Source organism: Mauremys mutica, chromosome 1, assembly GCF_020497125.1.
Source record: "Mauremys mutica isolate MM-2020 ecotype Southern chromosome 1, ASM2049712v1, whole genome shotgun sequence".
NCBI classification, from domain to species: domain Eukaryota; kingdom Metazoa; phylum Chordata; order Testudines; family Geoemydidae; genus Mauremys; species Mauremys mutica.
In genome coordinates, this window is record NC_059072.1 from 71,360,563 (window position 1) to 71,384,110 (window position 23,548).

Here is a 23,548-nt window from a genome sequence, read left to right on the forward strand (position 1 = left end):
GTGCTGTACCTGCACTGTGAATAAAAAGAGGAGCCTTATCTCTAAAGTGGTGAATTCAGCACCTTTCACACGCAATATTGTGCATTTTACATTTAAAAAAATAAATCAATTAAATAAGAAAAAAGCCACACTGTATGTTGAACACTATGACTGCATCTGTACACATCAACCATTAGTCAGCTTACCAGAGGGGCAATCTGCCTCCGAAAAGTCAAGTAACTGTCTGTCTTGGGAATCCGGAAAGGTCTCCTTTTTACAGTCTCCAGATTTATACTCAAGGTCCTGCTCTTTATGCTGGATGTAAGCCATCTGTTCTTCGTACTTCTGGAGCTCTCCTATTTCCTGAAGGTTTTTTAGAGTTTGACTCAGGCTGTGTCGTCCGTGCCAACAGTACTGATTCTTGGCCACACGGCTAACAAGATGCAACGATTCCAGAACATTCACTATGTCATAGATGCGCCTACGCTCAACTCCTGTTTTAAGGAAGAAAGAGACTTAAAAGCATCCCCATTTTTAAACATGCTTCTACTCTCGCCTCCTTTTTGTATAATCGCGCACCGAACAAGATCTACTCACAGCAAGTTCCCTCTTCCATCATTTCCCTGGGTAAGTCACAGAGTTTGCTCCTACTGAAATCAATGGGAGTATAGCCACCGGGCCTGATTTTCCATTGCCTTGCACTTGTGTAGTACTGTGTAAATTACAGGCACCGTCAAATATGTCAACATGTAAAGCAATGGAGAACAGGGCCTATAATCTTCAGTGGGAGCAAGAGCTAGATTTTAATCTCTGACCTCATCTACACAAAGGAAAAATTTTCAAAAATTCCCCATAGGTACCAACTCTGGTTCAGCTCTACTAGTGTTAGCAGTGTTTGGAGCTTGAACACAACCAGGCCAATGCCTGCAGCCACCATTTTAAACAGTCATCTAACCCCACTAAGAACTGGTCTAAATGATAAGTGCTGGCAACTGCTGTCTGCTTAGGGCTCACAGTATTACTACCAGCAGTGGAGCAGAACAAGCACTAGTAATGGTGAGAAGTTTTGAAAGATTTCCCTAATGTTTACCCATAAAATATAGATAATAATGTGGGTACTGGGACTTTCCAATTTGTTAGTGTTTTAAAGTGCATGGAGATATTTTGAGTGAAATGTGCTACTAAAGTACTGAGTGCTATACATATGCAGACATATTTTACACGACTAGTTCCTTTGAGCACCGGCACCATAAACCCTCTCCTGCATGATTCGCTGCATAGAACTCCAGTGCTTGCCAGCATACTGGTGTTATGTTGATGGCACATTGTCAAGATATTTGTACAATTATTCCCAGCCCCACATTGCCCCCAAACACAGGCACTGAATCCCAAAAACAAATAAGATCAAGATATATATTTTTAGCAAAGTGAGAAAAAATTGTCACGCTCCCTCCCATCCCAGATCTCAGTATTCTGCCAATAGGCCAAGAAGCTGTTCAGAAGAAACAAGATTAAGTTGCTAGAATCAGTGAGAATCTATGCACTCTGTAATGTATTGAGATAATTTTAGTCTCCATCTGCAGTCTGATCCTGCACTTCTTAACATTCCTTTAACATTCCTATGGACTTCAGTGGGAATTTTAGGTGAACAAGGAATGCAGGATCAGATCCCTCACAATAAGATTTATTTAGTAGGAGAGTTGCAGTGATATTAGCTGAAGAATTTGTAGATAAACAGGAAGGGAGGGAACAGACAGACATCTAAGCTAAAACCTGTAGGCTTGACTCATACACTTCTATCACAGGGAGAGACTGTACCCCAGGCACTTTAACCCTGGGATCGGGAAGATGGTGTTTACACTTCTCTGGCTGCACCCATGAGAGAAGACAGAGAGGTGTAGTTTTAATCTGTGGCCACAGAACTATTGGGAACCCTATTAATGAAGGCTGCCCAGGTACCATAGGCCCTGAGCAGAGCCTGGGAAGCACTGTGTACTGCTGTGACTCATAAATGGATTTTTCATAGCTAGGAGCTGTGTGAATACAGCCTTATCTATTGATGGCAAAATCTACATTGAAGCCATTATTTGCTACGCAAAGATCAGCAGTGGTATAGGAAATGAAAACCAAAGGCGAAAACCAACCACTATTTTAAATAAGACACAAACTCTACTAGTACATTTAAACAAACTCCTTTGTTTTAAGTCACCAATGAAATATTCCTCAAAAGGAAAAAAACCCAAGTAATTTCATTTCCAGTTAGCAATGGAGGACTACATGTGTTCAGCTTCATGAGGGCAGAGCACTGGGATTTCATATTAAATGGGGATAACTCTAATATTTAAAACAATTCATTTAAAAAAATTCTTAAAAAATGATTACCATAAAAATCAGTCCTTATCTATTATTTATTCTTTTCTGCATTCTATTATGTTTCGCTAAGTACTTTAGGAGCTGTCTCACCAGAGCCACACAGGGAGGAAATCCCATCTCTGTTCCCTCTCCATCCTTCTTCCCAAAATATAAAAACTGCATTGAATTTTCTGCAAGTTCTTGTCTAATTTGCTATCTTTCCTATGAAATAAATCTGAATTATTTTTCTCAGATGCAATACTTAGCAAAATAAGACTCAGCCTGAATAAATGCAATCTCTATTATCTATAGTCTCTCTGGGTCCCTTTGTATTATTTTTTTATCCTGGATGAGGTTCACAACAGCTCCCACATGCAGTTTACTTCTTGCAGATAACTAAAGAGGATGTTAAAGACAACCAAAGCTAACATTGGTCCCTGAACCACACCACTAGATGCCTCCACCCAGTTCAACACATTGCAAAAATGGGAATGATAAATGGCAGTCTTTCTGCCAGTTTTCAGTGTGCAAGACATTATTCACATCCAAGACAATTTGACTATTTAGATTCTGGAAGCTACTGTATTGGATGATTTATTGAAATCAAGATATAAAACCTACTGATTTCCCTCATCCACCAATTTGTAGTTCTATCCAAAAATTCGCCACAGTTCTTTTGTATGATTTGTTCTTTATAAACCCTGCTGCTTATTTCTCAGACTTCAATTAGCAGGAAAATAAAAATCTAGGCATACATATTTAGCAGCAGGATTAGTTCACCATGAGAGCACTCAGACTGATTTGCAACTTTTTTTTTTTAAATGATAGGGTTATATAATAATATAGTGGTAGAGATCTTCTTAAGTATTGAGCACCTGCAGCTCTTGCTTAATTTAACTAGAAGGGCGCATCCAGCACCTCCCCCCCCCCCCCAAAAATCAGACCTTAAACGTATTCTGCGAATAGGTCAGTTCTTTTAAATGGGATCTATTTTACTTTAAGTGCCTTTATGTGGTAGACATATCTTAAAAGACTAAAGTTGTCCAGTTCTTGCAGCATTTATTTCAGGCATACATACCAAGACTAGAAGCCACTTCATCCAAAGAAATGGTAGATTTTTCTGCTGACAAAGGGTAACTTGGGTAGCGAGCTAGAAACTTTTGGCATAAGAGTCCTAAGCTCTTCTGTTTTCTGCTGGGTCTTTGCTTTTCAAATTCATCCACTGTGCCATCATCTACCATATCATACTGTTGAAAAATAAATGTTATTCCTTTATTGTAGAGCTTCAACAGGCATGACAATAGCAAAATAGGGAACATTTCAGATTCTAACATTCAAGCTCAGACTACTGTTACAAAAGAAAAAATACACATGCCCAAGGGCCTTCATACAGGCTTAGAAAGTGATCATCTCTCTAAGCACCTGGGTCACATGTTTTGACTCATGAACTGGTTTTATCTAAAATCCAGACACAGTGGAGATCATTATGAAAGCATTTACAAGGACAACCCATGATGGCCAGGTGTTGGAGGACACAAAAGGTGTAACTATGTTCCCACCACCAATAGATAAGACCCTATTTGGAAGTAACAGTCCCTTCTGAGACTATAAAAAGGATAATTTCTGCACACATCTTGGAGTGTCACTGACCAGAGATGTTTACCAACCAGCAGAGGGCTCCTGAAAAACCTCTGCACAGAAATTTCACCATCCTTCTTTTTGTGGGTATATCGCTTTAAGAGCTCAGAGGCATGTGACCCTAGTTCTGGGGGGATAAAATTCAGCTGCCTGAACATTTTGGCAGGCTGTTAAGTGAATAAAATCCTATGGAAAAGAATGAGTAGGCCCTTGTAGTATTCCTGAAAGCTGGAGACCTCAGGTATAAGAAGGTATGTTTGTTACAATAACCCCTAAACAATGAACTGACTGTAATTTTTATTTGGACTAGTAATTCTGAAGTATTGATTTTCTTGTTGGAGTGAAGTTGTGTATGTCAACTGCCTGTGAACTTTTTTACTCTTAAGACTTTCAGTATCTTAACTAGCTCTTACTGCAGCATGAGTAATGAATCCCCTTGCAACATATTATGCTTGGGAATAAATGACCTTGGTTTTTAAATGGTTTGAAAACTGCAGTTTTCATCTTATGTTCTTGTAATCTATACAAGATTCATGAAGGTAAATTTAACAAAAGCTGAAATATGGTAGTTCAGAAGTTCAAAATACAGTTGAACCCTGTTATGTCGCCGGCCTAGGGGTTTGCCAAAAATAGTCCAGATAACCGATGATCGAGATAAACCCCTATCCACCCCCCACCCCTGAACTCCCCTGCCCTCTCTCCAACACCCCCTCCCTGCCCCCTTACCGCGGTGCCTGCACGTGGCTGGATCCGGCGAAGCCGGACGGGGAAGCGGGCCGGGCGACTGTGGACGGGGACCCGGAGCCGGGCAGCCAAAGAAGCGGGACCCGGTAAGCAGGCCGGGCGGCAGGCGAAGCGGGACCGGGTAAGCGGGGCCGGGCGGCAGGCGAAGCGGGGACCAGGTATGCGGGGCCGGGCGGGCGGGGACGGGCAGGGACCGGGTATGCGAGGCCGGGCGGCGAAGCGGAGCCGGGCGGACGGCAAAGCGGGGACCGGCGAAGCGGAGCCGGGCGGGCAGGCGGCAGGCAAAGCGGGGACCAGATATGCGGGGCCGGGCGGGGACGGGCAGGGACCGGGTATGCGGGGCCGGGCGGGTGGGCGGCGAAGCGAAGCCGGGCGGAGGGGCGGGCGGCAAAGCGGGGACCGGCGAAGCGGAGCCGGGCGGGCAGGCGGCAGGCAAAGTGGGGACCAGGTATGCGGGGCCGGGCGGGGCCGGGCAGGGACCGGGTATGCGGGGCCGGGCTGGCGGGGACGGGCAGGGACCGGGTATGCGGGGCCGGGCGGGCGGTGAAGCGAAGCCGGGCGGAGGGGCGGGCGGCAAAGCGGGGACCGGCGAAGCGGAGCCGGGCGGGCAGGCGGCAGGCAAAGCGGGGACCAGATATGCGGGGCCGGGCGGGGCCGGGCAGGGACCGGGTATGCGGGGCCGGGCGGGGACCAGGTATGCGGGGCCGGGCGGGCGGCTGGGGACGCGGGGAGCAGGCGGCTGGGGAACCGCGCGGCTGGAGAGCCAGGGAGCGGGCGGCTGGGGACGCGGGGAGCCGGGCTCGAGATATTAGGGTTGGGCAAATCGACATAAGGGATGAGAAACCCATAAGATAAAGAGGGAGTTTGGCGGTTCCACTTGTAAAACCTCGAGTTAATAGGATTGGCAAGTTAACCGAGGTCGAGATAAATGGGTTCGACTGTACTTTAATTCAGCTATTGTGCACATGACTGCTTCAAGTATTTTAAACAAACTTTACTGTACTATTTAGTCAATAACTACTTTTTAAAATGCGTAATAATAATATTTATATGGCTTTTCAGCAGTAGCTCTCAAAGTGCTTTATAAATAAGGCCCTACCAAATTCAGGGTCCATACTGGTCAATTTCATGGCCAGAGGGTTTTAAAATCGGTCAATTTAATGATTTCAGATGTTTACATCTGAAATTTTTACTGTGTTGTAACTGTGGGGGTCCTGACCCAAAATGGGACTTTGGAGGGTTGCAAAGCTGTTGTGGGGGTGGGGAGCATCCCAAGATTACCACCCTCACTTCTGTGCTGCCTAGGCAGCAGCCTCTGAGCTTCCTGCAGTTAGAGGAGGTTCCAGGAGGTGGTGGTGGGTAGGATCTCCCCCATGCTGCTAGGAGTGCCTCAGCTGTGGCTCCTAGGTGCTAGTCCAGGGCCAGACAGATTTAAGGCAGGGGCCCTTGGACAATTTGGGGGCCTCCTGGAAAAATGGGTGCCCCAGCCCCAGTGTGGAAACCCTGACTGGGTGACATTGAGCCCCGGCAGGCGCCCGGGGGGAAGAAGCCTCGAGTCCCAACTGCCCTGAGCTCTCCCAGGCTACCACCAGCAGGGGAGATCAGATTTCATGGGGAAAGACTGATTTCACAGCCTGTGACATGTTTTTTTTATAGCCGTGAAATTGCTAGGGCCCTATTTATAAATATGGTCAACATTATTATCCCCATTTTACAGATGGGCAGACTGAGGCACAGAGGTGAAGTGATTTGCCCAGATCACCCAGCAGGCAATGGCAGAGCTTAGACTAGAACCTAAGACTCCTCAGTCCAGTGCTCTGTCTGCTAGGCCACACTGCTTCACCAAACCTAGCAATTATTTCAGTTATCCTTTTGGAGAAGGAAACAACTAAAATTTAATGTAGCATATTTCTGTACACGCTGCTTGTTGAAAGCTGAGTTATGAGTGATCTTTCAAATAACTTTTTGTTAGTCTGCTTGCCCCAGCTCTGTCTTTCCCCCCCACCAGTGTTCAAACAGGTTCAGTGCCATACTTGATCCTAAAGAATTATGTGAGCCTTTATGCCTATAAAATAGCTTTTTCTTAGAACGAGGGCCTAGTGACTAGATTCTAGTTTCATGTTGCTGATGTTGCAACCACTGGCAAAAGGGGCATCTTATGAGCAATAACTTGGAATGGGGAGCTAGTGGTTCCTGGAGAAAGAAACAAAATGAGAGGAGGATAAAAGCTGTTGGATAAAAGCTAAAATTGCTCTCCTCCTGCTTCAAGATGCTTAGAGGGTTTTTTGTTTTGGTTTTTAAACAAAAAACAAAGAAGAAGGATGGGGAGCAGAATCCCCTAGCAAAAAAAACAACAACAATGCTGAATATAAAATCCTGTTTACGCAGGAAACCATTCAGGTGTAATTTTTGACTACCCTCATCCTGACTGTTAGATGTTTAGCTGTGTTTTGCTGAATGAGGTATAAATATGGTTTGCCAATCCAGTGTGGCTAAGGTATACAGCTTCTAAAGCCACAATTATAAAAATGCCCAAGACGTGGTTAGCCTGTCTTTAAAACAGTTGTACAGTAGCCAAATGAGCTGTTATGCTGAGTCTGTTTAACTGACTTGGCAGTTTTCCTCTCATTGTGGCTAGGCCTTAGTTTGAAAATGATATAATTAGCGAGGGAGGGGAAGTAACCATATCCAGTCTGAGTATCTGAAGAAATACTTAGACAGTAAGCTTTTAAGATGGTGATCTTTGTCTGAAATGGCTTGCACATTGGTGTTGCTATATAAATGGTCATCTTTGTGGATGCTTTCAAATAGTGCTGCTCTCTATTCCTTGTAAAGGTGAGTGGCAGAAAGACTGAGGAAATAGCATTATTTTTAAAAAACGAAGTAATAAAATATAAACTAACTAGTCAGCCTGCAGCAAGTAGAGGGCATTGTGTGTCAGTTATGTCCAAGCTTACTAGGTCAAGTCTCTTACCTGTACAGAATCAGGAAAAGCATCATTCTGCTCACTGTTCTCAATTGGTCTAAAGAGCTCTTTCTTCTTTTCCCTGTCCCTCATGTCAGGGCTAGCAGCACTAATAAGCATCTTCAGGTTAGCTGTGGGGGTCCATGGATCTGCCAGAGGTCTATCGACAAGCTTAACAGGTGTAATTGGATTTCTTTCTGGGGTGCAGCCCTTTTGCTTTGATAAATCAATTGGTTCGTTTTTCATGGGAGTCTTTGGGGTCATTCTGGATTGATCAAATATGTTTTCCTATTAAAAAGAGGATTGTTTAGGGTTGAAGAGAAGCAACACAATCCACCAGTCAATGCCATTGTTCGTATGAAGGTAAAGAGTGCCATCATGCTCTGACAGTCCCAAGGTTATATTTAGCACAGCTCTTATTAGCGTCAGATGCAGCAAAGTGTATACCATACATTAGTGTACAATGCAGATAAGATGCCACCATGAATTGCTTAAGATGAAGTCAATCAGTCAAACCTGTTGTCTGTCAGACTTCTCTGTTTTGCCTTTTCATATAAGCCAACTGTGCCACAATTGTAAACCTACTGGTCCAAATTATTAACCCAGTTTATCCCCTGGAGCCATATGTCTTCCGGCTGAATTTGGACTGAAGCTTAAATAGTTCACTAGTTACACTGCACTTAGAAAAAAACATAGCATTCTATTCTGGAATCTCCATAACGGAAAGCCCTTTTTGGGGATTTCACTCTACTCAGCCCAGATGGAACACTTCCCTAATGGAAGAAAATTGCTAAAGTATCTGCTGCTCAAAACAATGAAAATTATATAAAGAAGTGTTAACTATAGTCAAGCAAGCTGCTGGGAAGGAGAAATCTACATATGACTTGTTCTCAAAGTAAGGTAAGAACAAGAATTCCCTCCTTGCCCCCAGCTACATGATCTGATGCTCATTTTTCCTTTAGGTTCTTATACAGGAATGAGGCTATGACTACCCTTTTGTCCATTCCCACTACCACAAAAGTTGTGTTACAGAGCAACTTTCAACTAACTTAGACAGACTGACTCAAGTAGGCATCAATGTCATTCCTTAATTAGCGGGAAAAGCAGCTTTTGAGCAACAGGTACTTCCCCCACTCCACTAGTTGAACAGGTTTCTCACCCTGCACTAACAGGATGGAGAGCATGAGAAAAATATGACAATATTACTTGGGTTTCCTTTGCTGCAACAGAGTATTATCAGTGGGCAACAGATCAAACACAGTTAACCTAAAGTCAATGGATCTAATCTGTTTACTGAACCTGCCAGCTACCACTGGATTTTTCTTTGTTACTGTTCTGATCACTGATTCTGGACTGACCAGTACCTAGAGAAAGCCAGTGGTACTAAAGCCCTACCAAAACTTTTCTAGCCCTGGGAGTTCACAAGACATCAGACATTAAATCATTCTGATTACCATTTAATAACTTCTCTCCGATGCTTTACATGGATTAAAAATGGCACTTGCTGGCTTTCAAATGCTATGACTCAGTTTTTCAATCTAGCAGTTTGAAATACTGGTTGCAGATATCTCAGATGAAGTGAGAGGTAAGAGATGAAGAAAGTAAAATGATAACCAGAAATTAATATCAGATTTCACAACTTGCTGTTCTTAGAAGCCAAGCCTTTAAGTCTCCTTAAACTATAAGGACTAGAAATGAGACCCTGAAACAGTTACTGGTCCCTCAGTCAAGCAGTGTTCTTGGTGTTTGTCCTGAACTGATCATAAATTCCTGCACCTCTGACTAGTGGTGTTTTAAAATCTTTGCAAAATGAATTTTAAAAACATAACCAAGTATACACAATAGAACTTTTGGGATAGATATTATTACAATAGTAGTCTCATTTTCATTGTTGGTGCTATAAGGCATTAAGTTTACAGAAAAGTGTACAAGATGGAATAGCTATCTAAAAGGCATAAGTTTTTATATGAATTTCAGCTAAAACTATTGCTCTGTTCAATTCTTAGTGGCTCGAGAATTATAGCTAATTGATAAGGAGACACCATGGAATTTTGTTTAAACTACTGCACTAGTTTAGTCAATTTAATTGGAATGCAGAAACTGGATTTTAAAGTTAAAAATTAGCCAGATGTTACTGCTCCTAATAGAAAGCCTTCCATAGTTTGCCATCTGGGGATGAGGACAGACATCCAAAGACTAGGAAAAGGCACTGTGCTCTGAATGTTCAGAATGATTATAAAAAATATTATAATGCCCAATTCGATTATCCACAAGAATGTAAAGAAAGATATTTTTATTTCAGATGAGTGTTGTGACTTAAAACACTGCCAAAAAGGGTTCAAGGTAAGGGCCATGGTGCTTCCTGGTATACATGTTCAGTATAGTTAATCCACTTAATATATTCTTGCAATTTCAAATGTGGCAAGGATTCAACACTTAATCTAAAATGGGAAAAAATCCCACCTTTATATAAAGCTGTTTTTCATTATGCTTGGTGCTAATGTAGTTATAACAAAAGCAGATACCTAGAACTAGCAATCCAGTTACTTGAAAGTTATCCCACTGAGCTCCCATTAATTCACCCAGGTGTACAAACATTACACTGAGCAGCGATAAGTAATGGCTGAAGCTGTAAATGGGTTCAAAACATGTACCTACTACCTACCCTTGAAATCTTTATCCTCCTCACTGACTCACCTGTCCCAGTTTATCTTTTTCCCAGTCCCATATGGTCCTTGGGAGGTCTTTAGAGCCCAAATTTTCTGTTAACCATATGGATTCATAGTATGTGTAAAGAGGTAAAAAGGAGATTCTGGGATGCCTCTTCTTCCAAGGAGAGAAGGTAGGTTGAAAGCACAAAGGGAATGTAAAATAGGTAGACACAATTTTGGTTATGTAGACAGGAATAAAAAAAAAAATCTTTAGAGGAATAGGAAATGGGCAAGTCTCACAGTGCTGGGTGTGTTATTAATGTATTGATTCATAAGAAGACTGTAGCATATAGCTATTGTTCATTTTTATGTGGAGGTGGAAAATCTTTATTTGGGTAGACCCTCACTAAATTGCACCAACTGGGGATCCACTGAATTTTGCATGTTAGCAAGTAAAATGAAGTGGTTATACTGAGGCATTATTCCTGTTTTAATTTATTTTGACCACTGTAGCATAGTTTTATTCTTGTTTTACTAGAGTATCCTTTGTAAAATTAAGTCTCAGTAGTAGGAGACCTTACTACACTGTCAGTTATTAAATCTCTGTTGAAACATGCGAAGTCTGCTAGCTTTGTGCATAAAATATAATGTTCCATCAGGAGTAGAGTGCCAAGGTGAAGTGGTCACATTGATGCAGTGTCTTAGCTGACAATCTGTTTAAAGGCTAGCTAGAGCCGTGATGCTGCTGTCCGTCAGTCTGGATTGGCAAACAACAATACTGCCAATCCTGAAAGCTTTTTTTAAACATGCAGCCCCGTAAGATTTTAACCTTAATGCACACAACTAGTTCCTAGTGCACTTATGTGTATTCTATGCTCTATAATAAGACAGCAGGAAGCTTACAGAAATGCCCTGGGGAGGGGATATTTAAATGATGTGCTCCTGACTAAATGGGAAGCACATCTTCAGAGGCATCTGCCTCATTACTCACCTTAGACCTGTTTCAAAACTATTTTGGCTGGGTCTAACCCTGCCTCATCTAAGCCTATGCTTTCTGCATCCTTTCACAACCATATGTGACTGTGTCTCAGTGTGCTCCATACACAGTTACCCAATATGGCTTCATACATAGGATTTTCTGTAATCCTTTCCCCAGATGGCAGAGGTATTGTTAATGTCCTCTTTAATTAATCCTGACTAAACTCTTGACTACTTCCTTGAAAGGGGAAGGGGGTGGAGGGGAAATGGGCCTTTCATTAAAATTTAAAAGTCAAGATGTCTCCTATTTCCCACCCCAAAATTATCAACTTGAATGTTGACTGGGGCAACTGAGCTGGGAAGGAAGGAAACTAAAATGGCAGAGAGTGGGAAGAATATTACAATGTTATATTTGAGTCTTGGTGTTTAAGAGGGCAAACTTACTACTTTTGGCCTTATCTCAAAGGTCAGTGGGAACTAGACATAAATAGTCCTGTAAAGAATAGTTTTGTATTCTTAAATAGCCACACACCAGTAGGTTATATTCATCTCTAACAAGTACTAGTACATTTCTGTAATGTGCTAAAACCATTTTCAGAACCTACTACAGTCCATTCACCTGGGGGGGAAAAAAATAGCAAAGGTAGTTCAAGCTACAATAGATTTTGCAACAAAATTCAAAGTCCTGGGGTGTTGGTGTTGCAGTATTGGCCATAAATCTTACTAAAAAAACACTGTTAAGTGTTATCTATGTCCCTTTACTCACCTTTTGTGCATTTTCCCCATCTTCAGCTGCCAGATCGATTCTTGTGTGTCTTGGGCTGATCAAGTCTTTTAGTGTTAAGCAACTTACCTCCATCTGTAAGTTATAAAGTTGCACAGGTTAAGTTTGATATTACTTCATTAAAAAACAAACCCCACCCCGATTTCCAGAGGCTAATCTATAGTTTCCCTCCCATCCCCAAAAGGTGACCTTGGCAGCCTGCAGCTGCCCTCCCGTGACCGTCACAAACTCTCAGCGTTAGCCCCGGGGAATCAGCCTTTCCGTCAGAAAATCAACCCCGTGGGACACGGCTGCAGTGGGTGGGGAGGGAAGGCGGCTGAGCGAGCTACCCCAGCTCGGTGGGAGCCGGCGGCGACTGAGTCAGCAGCGCTCAGGGTCTCCTGCGGGGCAGTTAGTTTTGGCGCAAAGAACCTGGAGGAATCGCGGCTTTGAATGAATGGGACAGAAGAGCGGCCGGCCGGCCAGCCCGCCCCCGGCGGGGGGAGCTCGCTGCCCCGGTGCAGCGGGCGGGAGGAAGCGGGGCTGCCTGGCTGCCCCTGGCACTGAACCCCCAAGTCCTCAGGCATGAGAGATGGGGAGGCTCGTACCTGCTGATGCAGTTGGAGGCTCAATTCGGAGCAGCCCCCCCCCCTCCGCTCCCCAAGTGCGGCGGCCCGGAGCGACAGCGGGAGTGCGGGGCAAGCCCCCAGAAGTGGCTGAGGCTGTAGTGGGGGGCCGAGCCCCCTCCCCCGCGGCTCGTCAGCGCTTACCTCGGGGATCCAGCCCTTCCCGGCTCTCGCTCGCGGCCTCCCGCGCAGCAGCGCCACGCACTCCAGAGCAGCCGGGAGGCGGGGGGTGCATGGGGGGCAGCGACGGGAGAGGAGAGCGCCCTGTGCCCAGCCGCTGCCGCCCCCCCCGCAACGTGCCGGCGCCGCCGCTGCTGCTGCCCGGAGATGCCACTCGGCGCTAAAGCTTCTATTCTGGCGCCCTGAGACACACTTTTACAATCCGGCCAATCAGCGGCGGCCGGCCGGGGAGCTCCCGCGGCGGGCCCCGCCAATCAGCGGCGCCGCCCGGCAGTCGGCGAGTTGGCGCTAGAGTCGGCGCGTTCTCTCTCCGGCGGCGGCGGCGGCCGCTTTTCGCTCCCTTCCCCGCCGCCTCCTCCTCCTCGCGCCTCCCCCGCCCACCTTGGTACCTGGGATGCTGCGGCGCGGCGCAGAGGGCCGGGCAGTGGGGGGCGGCGGCCCTTTGTTAGGCGTGAATGGGCCGCTGGAGCGCTGCTAGTGGGAGCCCAGGCGGGGAACAGATGGAGCCGCCGCGGAGATCACGGGGGTGGGGGGAGCGCGGAGCCGCTTCGCTTTCCCCTGCCCAGCTGCCTGCTGTGGAGGATTGTTCAGCCGCTTCCCCGGCCACTGGAATTCAAGTCACTAGGGACGCGCTCCCTGCTGCCATCCGCCTCACCCGTCGGGGCTCCTCTGCATTTCTGAGCTGGGAGGCCGTTCAAATCCGCCTGCTTTCCGAAACAGAACCGGACCTTCACTGTTAGGAATCGATCTTATCAAAAGTTTGCTGTACAACTGTATAGCGGAGTTTGAAAAGATCAGGCTTGCAGATGAGACAAAGCTGGCGGGAGAGTTGCAAACACTTTGGAGGATAGAGCTAAAAGTCAGAGGTATCTTGCTAAATTGGAGAACTGGGCCATAGACGACAAAATGAAATTCAACATGTAAGGTGCTAGGGAAGAAAAACCAAATGCACAAATACACAATGGGGGATAACTGGCTTGGCAGCAGGGCGGCTGAGAAGGATCTGGGAGTTGAGGTGGATCACAGCCTCAACATGACTTAGCAATGCGAGGCTGTTGCAAAAAAAAAAAAAAAAAAAAGCAAACACTAATTTGGTTACATTAACAGAGGCATTGTGTGCAAGTCAGGGGAGGTGACACAGTACTGCTCTACTCAGTGCTGGTTAGGCCTTGGCTGGAGAACTGTGTCCAATTTTTGTCACCAATGTATAGAAAGGATGTAGAGAAACTAGAAAGGCTCTAGAAGTGAGCGGCAAAGATGATCGAAGGGATGGAATGCAAGCCATACAAGCGAAGGCTGAAGGAACTGGATATGTTTAGTTGGGAAAAAGAGGCGATTAAGGGGGTGGGGCAACAGGATAGGATACTTGAAAGGCTGCCATAAAAAGATGGAGAAAAGTTGTTTTGTCCTGCAACAGAGAACAAGCCAGGAGGCAATGGGTTCAAAGTACAGCATAGCAGATTTAGATTAAATCAGTGGAAAAACTTAACTGTGTAAGAACATTAGGACAATGGAACAAACTGGCTGGGAAAGTCATAGAAGCTCCTTCACCGGAGGTATTCAAAAGCCATCTGTCTTGGATGGTTTAGTCACAACAAATCCTGCATCTTGGCAGGGGGCTAGACTTGGGTCCCTTCTAACCTTATGATTCTAAGAGCACAGTTTGGTGGTTGGGACGGGTTCCGGTGGACCCAAAGCTGCCTGGATTCAAATGCCCCCAAACTTGGAGGGGATGTGGATCAGGATCCAGATTGTATTGCGGCCTCCAGTCGCTAAAAACAGGCCAGGTTACTGCATGTGATAACTGTGTGTTTATGAACAGGATCAATGTTAGCTGACTGACATAGTCATAGAACCATAGGGTTAGAGACCGCAAGGATCATCCAGTCTAACCCTCATGCAGTCTAGTCAGAAGATACACGTGAGTGAAGAGGGGAATCTACAACATAGTACTTAGAACTTTAAACATGAGGTAATTCCTCACAATCTCACCCAGTCTGTTTGAAAGGTTAAATACTAAAATAAGCATATGCTTCTATGAAGGCAAAGGTCTTGACACAAATTCTTCATAGAATTCCCTCTGGAGTGATTCCTGCCACCCCCATTCAAGAGACACAGAAATAAATGTCCAATTGTCCTCTCAAAGACCAGAAGAATTATTTGCCCTGGAAAAATTCACCCTAACAAGATATTGCACTTTGCATGTGATTGTTCCCAGAGCACAACTTCAGACAGTTAGTATGCCTCCATGAATGGTTCAGAGTGTACTATGAGCATTGAAAGAAACTGGGATAACAGCAAATTTTAATCAGTGGCTATATATAGTAAGCACAGATGAGAACTCTGTCTCTAACATCAGTAGAAAGCAAGGGCAGTATATTGCCCAAAATTCAGTCTGATAGCACTCCAAATGCATAAAGATAAACTAGGGAGAGCCGCAGCAACTAATGATAGGGGTGGTTCCTATTTTTCTAGAGTGTGGAGGCTCAATGTCAACTACAAGTTCAAAGGGGATGGGAAAATGGCAAAGTACTGTAATTGATGTCTGCTGTACAGTTGTAAAGTAAACTTTAAAATGTTCAATCTAAACTTGAGATCTTTTAGAGCATTCATGAAGAAGTCTCCAGCATGCAAGTTTGTTAGTGATTTTTGTTTTCTATGTTTAGTTTGTATGTAAGATAATTAGCCTTTTGCTTCCTTAGCTACAAGCATACTGATGCACTTGTCCTGTGGTTTTTGTTTGGGGTTTTTTTGTTCTTTTCCAGAAGGAGTCCCTTCTTGAATTACTTGTGACTCTTTTGCGGGAGTTCTCGCATCTGATTAAAATCACTAATTCTGATAAATAACTTGTAAAATATTAATTTTTGTCATTACATGGCATTTGTTGCTCAGAAGTGAGCTTTGAATTTAACTTTATTTCACAAGTCTAATCACTATGAAACAGGATTATGAATGGTATTGAATTGTACAGATGATACCTTCATTTACTTATTCTTATCAAGAATGGTACCCTGCTCTATTCTATTCTTCTTTCAAGGTTATTTACTGAGAAAGTTCCCAGGTCACTATCGTTTGTTGAACTGAATGAAACACAAACTCCTTTCTTTAAAAAGACCATGGAATTCTTTAATTGCTTTTTGTGTGCCTTATGGGAAAATGAATGCTAATTTGTGATTCACAACCTAAGGTAGTGTCTTATTCAAATGTATAAATTATTAGTAATTCTGCATTCATATCAGCAATTACATACTTTAAAAAGAAAAACTTTATTCTACCCAATAGGTAAACTAATACAGCTCTGAGCCACTGTCTATGCAGTGACTCATAGAGCATACCCAACTGAAAGAACTCACAGTCAGGCCAAACAAGAATCTTGCACTACACTTTACTATAGTCAGATACTGGTTCTGACAGACTGTTGGGGAAAAGCAAGCTCAAGATCTGAGGACCCTTTGCAGTGAGCTGCACTCCCCTATAAGTAGGGCACTACCAAATTCAGGGTCCATTTTGGTCAATTTCATAGTCATAGGATTTTTAAAATAGTAAATTTCATGATTTCAGATATTTAAATCTGAAATTTCATTGTGTTGTAATTGTAGGGGTCCTGACCCAAAAAGGAGGTGTGTGTGTCACAAGGTTGTGCGTGTGGAGGTGTCACAAGGTTATTGTAGAGGGGGTTGCAGTACTATTACCCTTACTTCTGTGCTGCTCTGGGACACTGCCTTCAGAGCTCGGGGCCTGGCCAACAGCCACCTCTCTCTGGCTGCTCAGCTCAGAAGGCAGTGCAGAAGTAAGGGTGACAATACCGTGATCCCCTAAAATAACCTTGCACGCCCCCTGCAAATCCCTTTTGGATCAGGTTTGAGGTCGCCCTGTGAAATCTGTATTGTATAGGGTAAAAGCACACAAGACCAGATTTCACTAGGAAAGACCAGATTTCATGGTCTGTGACGTGTTTTTCTTAGCTATGAATTTTGTAGGACCCTACCTATAAGGCTGATAAAAATGAGTGTGCTATTTAACAAACCCATTATTTATCCTGATATAGTAAACTTTCACCTTGATTGATATCTTATCTCTGTTCTTAAAACTATAGATTTTATTGATCAGTCATAAACAGCTGCACATTATTTACTAATCTGGCAAAAGTCTGTGAATTTACTGAGAGTAATGACTTTCTAATTGGCGTGTAACTGCATTGGCCATAGTTCCAGAACAATGACCTTCTGGTTGCTTAAGGGCTTGTTGATGTTTATGGGCTTGATGCAGGAATGGCTTGGTGAAATTCTATGCCCTATGTTGTTCTGGAGGTCCCATTAGAAGATCATAATGGTCCTTTCTGGCCTTAAAATCTATAAGTGATTAAACAGAGGCATCGGCATGTATAGACTGGTGTGAGACCAGGGAGTTGGAGCTAGAGTCAGATAGGCTACACTGTGTATCTCATTTAAAATGCTACTCTGTTTTCTAACATCTTCAGTGGAACCAGGGCCTTTAATAGACACTTGGGTCATTGTCTCTTCTTGCTCTAAGTTAAAGATGTCTCTGAATATAAATTGCTTAATATTAAAGCTCACTGGGAATATTTTTTGGAGGGCTAATTCAAATCAGAGTTGGTACCATCACTTATTTTTATTTAACATTTTACACTCATACTAACCCTGGCAACTGAACTTCATGCACTGGACACGTACAATGCTGCTGATTAACCCTTAGATGAAAGCTCTTGTGCTGGTAGTAGGACAGAATATCAAGATTCCTGTAGTGCTCCACAAATACAGATTAGAGAACTCCTCTGTGTCTTCCTTGATTCACAAAAAGCATTTTAAAAAATAATCTCAAGAATGCTTTCTGATGGATAACATCTAGTGCAAGTAAACAGTTTTATTTAGTCTGACTACTCTTAAATGTGTTCTGGTAAGCTAAGGAAAACTCTGTAGTGAAGATGCCGTGATTCAGAAAATGAGGTACGTGAGCCAATATCCGCTGACACTCTCTGGACTGGATTTTTAGATTCTTGAGTCAAAAGCTCTCTGGACTGGATTTTTATGAACCATTAGCCAGTGTGGAATTGGACCCAAAGAATGGAACCTACTTTCAGGGTAAAATTCAGCCCCTTGTGGGTGGTCACTGAAAGGCCCTCTGTCACGGAAGCCCTACATTGGGAAGAGGTGCAGTCAAAGTAGCCACAATCTGCAATCCTCTGTTCTATGGAGGTGGTCTCCATAGGCCTTGGATAGGCTGGTGCATGCTGTGGGGAGCATGGGTGAGTGTTATGTGTATGTGGACTGTAGAGGGAGGAAGAACAGTGGCATGGCCTTTGATATGCAATTATGTGTTTCAATTACTGGGAATGGTAGTGCTTATGGAGGAACAATGACTGCTATTCCAGTCCCATAAAAGTGTCCATTTAGTTTGGATGGATTCCCTAACCTAAGCAGGACATATTGGTGGCAGCAGTATCGTGTAGTAACTCTCTCTTCTGGTATACAGAAATTAAAAATCTCAAAACAAGCCAGTTTCCAAGACCAGAAGGTCACAAGTGATTTTCAAGTTGTAGTAAATTTGCTTCTAAGTTTGTTCACCTTTAGAGAAGGTTTGTATTGGCTAATATGCACTATTGTAGTAATTTCTTAAACTAATTACTTGGGATAGTTATTACTTTCAGTAACGTAATAACTCAGATCATCTCCAGGAAGTCATGTTTTGCACTATTGCTTAACATGTAAATTAACAAGAACAAGGACTGGGTGAAACAACATTTTCTTTTCTAGATATTCCATCTTGCTGTTCTCGAGAAGAGATTAACTATTGTATCTGTGAACATGTAAATAATTAGAAGCATTTTTTGATATGCATCGCCATACATAATATGTACAATGTATGTCAAATATTCCAGTACCTCACACAGGATAGGCTTATAAAAGTCAAATGCTAAATTTAAGCAACACTGACTCATTTCTGACTCCTCCACTGTATTGAGTCTCACGTAAAGATGCAACATTCTGTAAGATTATTTAAATTTCTTGGTGACTGGAGAGCACATGTAACTTTTCTATTTTTACGGTGTAACCTATATTACACTCGCTCTTTAGAGCCGTGCCATGTAGATTATTGAAAAATAAAACCGAAATATGTTAATTTAATGCAATTCAATTTTCTTTCCTGTTGCAGACCCTGAAAATATATTCTCTTTTATGCAGGATAGGGCTAAATATGCCAGTGCTATACAATATATAGGTAGCACAATACAAATGCTATACTCTGGCAGAGGCGACAGAAAAATTCTGCTACAAGTGAAATACTTAAATACACAATTTTATATTAATTTATTAATATTTCTGTAGTGCCTTCCATCTGAAGAGTACAAATAACTTTGTAAACATTAATGCATTTAAACCTCATAAGATTATTTTGAGGGAGGTAAGCATTATTTTTGTTAAAGATTGAAACTGAGATGTAGATCAAGTGACTTGCCAGGATACACAGGAAGTCTTTGGCTGAAATAGAACTCTAATATCCAGAATCAGTCTTGCACTTCATCATGCGACTCTTCGAACTTGCTGCTTTCACAGGGTCTTGAATCTTTAACAATGACAGTCTTACACTCAAGTGTTTTCTCATTCATTTGTGTTAAACATATTAACAAAATAAACATGTCTAAGCTCTCTGAATAAAAATCTCTTCCCTCTGATTCAGATTTCACTTGCTTGGTGTCAGTCATAAACTGACTGTACTAGTTCTTCATCTGGTTATGGACTTTCATGAATAAGGGAGGGACAAAGACTCAAGAATCTAATATAAAGTAAATCAAAATGATTATATTATGGCAGCTAAAGGTCTCAGTCAGGACTGAAGCCTTATTGTACTGGATGCTGTAGAAACATGGAAACAGGCTCTGCCCGAGACAGCTTACAATCCAAAAAAAATGTTGGGAAACCTTTCAGATCTCCTTTTATACATCATAAAGACACAGGGGAACACAATCCCCCACTTCCATTACAGGTTTCTGTTACGGAAAAGAGACACTTATTTTAATTTATTTCTTTTGTTTCATATTGCATTAGATCCAGAGGTGAAAGTAAGCTGGTACCGTACCTGCAGGGGCAGCTTCCCCAGGTGGGCAATTTAAAAGGGCCCTGGGCTCTCGGCAGCAGCCAGAGCCCCTAGCCCTTTAAATCACCGTCAGAGCCCCATTGATGAAGCCCTGGGGTAGTGGCGGCAGCTGGGAGCCCTGGGGCTCCGGCAGCAATTTAAAGGGCCTGGGACTCCCAGCAGCCACTACCGCAGCCAGAGCCCTGGGTCCTTTAAATCACTGCCAGAGTCCCGGCCACTGCCGCAACTACAGTTACCATGGGGCTTCAGCGGTGATTTAAAGGTCCCGGGGCTCCCGGCCCCCGCTACTGCAACCAGAGCTCCAGGCCCTTTAAATTGCCGCCAGAGCCCCGGGGTAGTGGTGGCGGCCAGGAGCCCCAGGCCCTTTAAATTGTCACTGGAGCCCCAGGGCTTCCGGCTGCCACCACAGCTACCACTACCATGGGGCTCCGGCAGGGATTTAAATGACCCAGGGCTCCCAGCCGTGGCTACCAAAGCTGGAGCCCCAGGGTAGCAGCAGGCCCGCCCGGGGGTGGGGCGCAAGTGGGGCAATTTGCCCCGGGCCCCACAGGGGCCCCGTGATCCATGGCCCAGCAGCGGTCTGAGTCTTCGGCGGCATTTCAGCAGCGGGGGGCCCTTCAGTGCTGCCGAAGATGCGGAGGGAGTGAAGGGCCCCTTGCCGCCAAAGACCTGGACCCCCCCCTGGGTGAGTACAAGCGCCATAGCTCCCCAACTTTGCCCCAGGCCCCCTGAATCCTCTGGGAGGCCTTGGGTAGTGGCAGTGATTTAAAGGGCCCAGGGATTTAAAAGCACTGTCCCTTCCTCCTGAGGGACCCCTCCTCCCCAGCCTGCTTAGGACCCCGGCCCTGTGTACCAGTAAGTCCCTTAAGTTACTTTCACCCCTGATTAGATCTCGAGATCCCAATAACAGTTGGCACCCCATTATACTAATTGCTGCTGAGACATATCATAAGATCATCTCTGTCCCAAAGGCACACAGTCTCCGCTGCTTTAACTTTAATTCAAGGGTTGTAAGTTTGCATACTCAACTTTGAAACTCCAGTAAAAAAAAAAAATGCATAAAAAATGCATACATTCCTGTATAACATTAATAGTTTAACTCTAAATGTAGTGAACATTTTGTACTACAAATATTCAAAACTGCTCTTTGTTGCTTAAGTGCTACATTTTCATTGTGCAAAATGTTCTGGAGGCTAGTTCTCTCTATGGCCCAGCCACTTGGAAAGTTCAGCTTTTTAAATTGTGGGTCCAGGGGAAAAAAAAATAATTTTACAGCGGAGTATTTTTTCCCCACATTTTCAATCCTTTGAGATCAAGTGTAGAAAACTTCAGCTGAAAAAGAGAATTTTTTTCTGAAAGTTAGAAGCATAAGAAGAGGTTATACTGGAAGTCCCAATGTAACCCTAATGATAGCATGTGCTATCAAGAGAAATCTATAAGGATCACACAACAAAATAGTTATAGTGAAACCATCTAACTCTTCAAGTACCACAAATATCTTGATTGTATTCCTCAAATAGAATGATAAATCCAGGCAAGAATGAAAACAGAGCTACGGGTACTTACCCCTCAGTTTTGTACCACCTTTGTCTCTGGCCCATTTCTATTTCACTCTGACAAGGAATACCACTCACTGTAGTTTTGCCATTCTGCCCCCATTCTTGAAAAAGTTCCTAGATATTCAGGCCAGAAGTCATTGGATCATAGTCTGACCTCCTATATTATACAAGCATTATATTTCACTCTATTACCCCTGTATTGAGCCCAGCAATTTATGCTTTCATTGAATGCAACTTTCAGACAGGCATTCAGTCTTGATTTGAAGATGGCAAGAGAGAATTCACCATTTTCCTTGGTTGTTTGTTCCAATGGTTAATCACCCTTCCTGTTAAAAAGTTGTGCCTTATTTCTAATTTGAATTGGTCTGGCTTCAGCTTTCAGCCATTGGATCGTGTTACAACTTAATTCTAGTAGAGGAAGAGCCTTTTGGTACCAGGTATTTTCTCCCTGTGAAGGTACTTATTACCCTAATTAAGTAACTTCTCAGAGCTGGTCTACACTACAGCTTAAGTTGATGTAATTTATGATGCTCAGTGGTGTGAAAAAACCACACCCCTGAATAACATAAGTTATAGTGACTTAAGCACTGACCAGACGGATGCTTCTGCCTCTTGTGGAGATGTAGTAATTATGCTGATGTGCTACAGTGGTGCAGCCACTGGGGCAGCTGCACTGATGTAGCACCATAGTGAAGACTTGCCCTCAGTCTCTTTTGATAGCTAAAGAGATTGAGCTCTTTAAGTCTCTCACTGTGTAAGGCATTTTCTCCAGCCCTCACATCATTTTTGTGGCTCTTTCTTGCACCATCACCAATTTGCAACACCAGTTTCTAAAAACACAGACACCAGAACTGTACAAGATGTTCCATTGTCAGTCTCACCAGTGCCATATACAGAGGTAAAATCACCTCCCTACTCCCCTGTAGAGGTAGAGTGGGAAATGATTTTACCATCCTAGAAAATTTTGAGATTTCAAAAAATTGGGGTGAAAATACAATCTTAAATTTTCACAAACTGAAAATTTTGGGTTGGATCAATGGAAACATTTTGTTTTGATTTTGATCTTTTCAATCTCAAAATAAATTTTACTCTGTCCTGTCCTTATCATTATTAACCACTCCACCAATCTTTGCCATCTGCAAATTTTATCAGCAATGATTTTATATTTACTTGCAGAACATCCACTGTGTCCCAAAACACCAGGTGCCCACCTCTTGTTTGAAATCTGTCCCCAAAACTCACTACTTCCACAAATTAGCCCACACCAATAGAACTGGCACTGCCCACCCATTTATTTAAAATACAATGGTTAAAGCAGTTCCAAGATGATCTCCTGTGCTTTTTCTTTTTGTCTTTTTAGGCTTTGATCCTGCAGTCCAATCTACGTGGGCACACTACTATACCTACTTGAAGGCCTATTGCAGTATTACTGTAAGCTCTTAAGGGGAGGGGTACTGATTAGTTCTGTATTGTGTACAGGGACAAAGCACAACAAAATGACTTGAATAAGTTCTCCATCTGCAAAAATGTCACAGTAGAATCCATTTTACCTGTAGGATTCTGGTAGCTCTGATGTTTTATGAATTCCATTTTCTAGAACAAGTATGTTATGGTTATGTTGCACATGAAAGTATATTTTTGTCAGTCCTACCTTGAATTAAAAGGCCTACAACCAGCTATCTGAACTTAACACTCTCTGCTCCCCACTAAATTTGAGGTACCTGGATAAAAATGGACCTATATCCAAAAAACAATTGCAATTAGCCTTTTAAACAAAGCTGTTAAGCAATGGTATTGAAAGAGCAATACCTTATACATTTCATTTGTGAAGAGCAGTTCCTTTGTTTGGGCCCAAACCTGAAAAAGGGAGGTGTTCGGCACATTGCAAGATCAGACCCTTAATTTGTTTGTTTTAGTGAGAGTTAAGAACAGAAATATTCAAAACACAAGACCTGGTGGTAGAAATGGGAGACTTTAGCGACCACCAAGATGTCTGT

At 43.4% G+C, this 23,548-nt stretch overlaps 1 protein-coding gene and 1 long non-coding RNA gene across 3 annotated transcripts in view; one reads left to right on the forward strand and one right to left on the reverse strand.

Annotated features, from left to right (window-relative positions):
- The window catches only part of E2F7 (E2F transcription factor 7), a 29,275-nt gene extending 16,295 nt beyond the window's left edge, over positions 1–12,980 (reverse strand). For both annotated transcript variants that reach the window (XM_045028861.1, XM_045028786.1), the window contains exons 1-5: positions 12,841–12,980; positions 12,074–12,166; positions 7,688–7,966; positions 3,410–3,578; positions 186–473 (exon numbers count right to left, since the gene is read on the reverse strand). In XM_045028861.1, the coding sequence (XP_044884796.1) occupies positions 186–473; positions 3,410–3,578; positions 7,688–7,966; positions 12,074–12,166 (829 nt within the window). In that variant the 5' untranslated portion in view covers positions 12,841–12,980. The remainder of the gene's footprint in view (positions 1–185; positions 474–3,409; positions 3,579–7,687; positions 7,967–12,073; positions 12,167–12,840) is intronic.
- Positions 461–22,983, forward strand: LOC123376710. The gene is made up of 2 exons (XR_006581912.1): positions 461–606; positions 22,912–22,983. It is a non-coding gene; the product is annotated as an uncharacterized LOC123376710 (long non-coding RNA).
- The last annotated feature ends 565 nt before the right edge of the window (positions 22,984–23,548 follow it).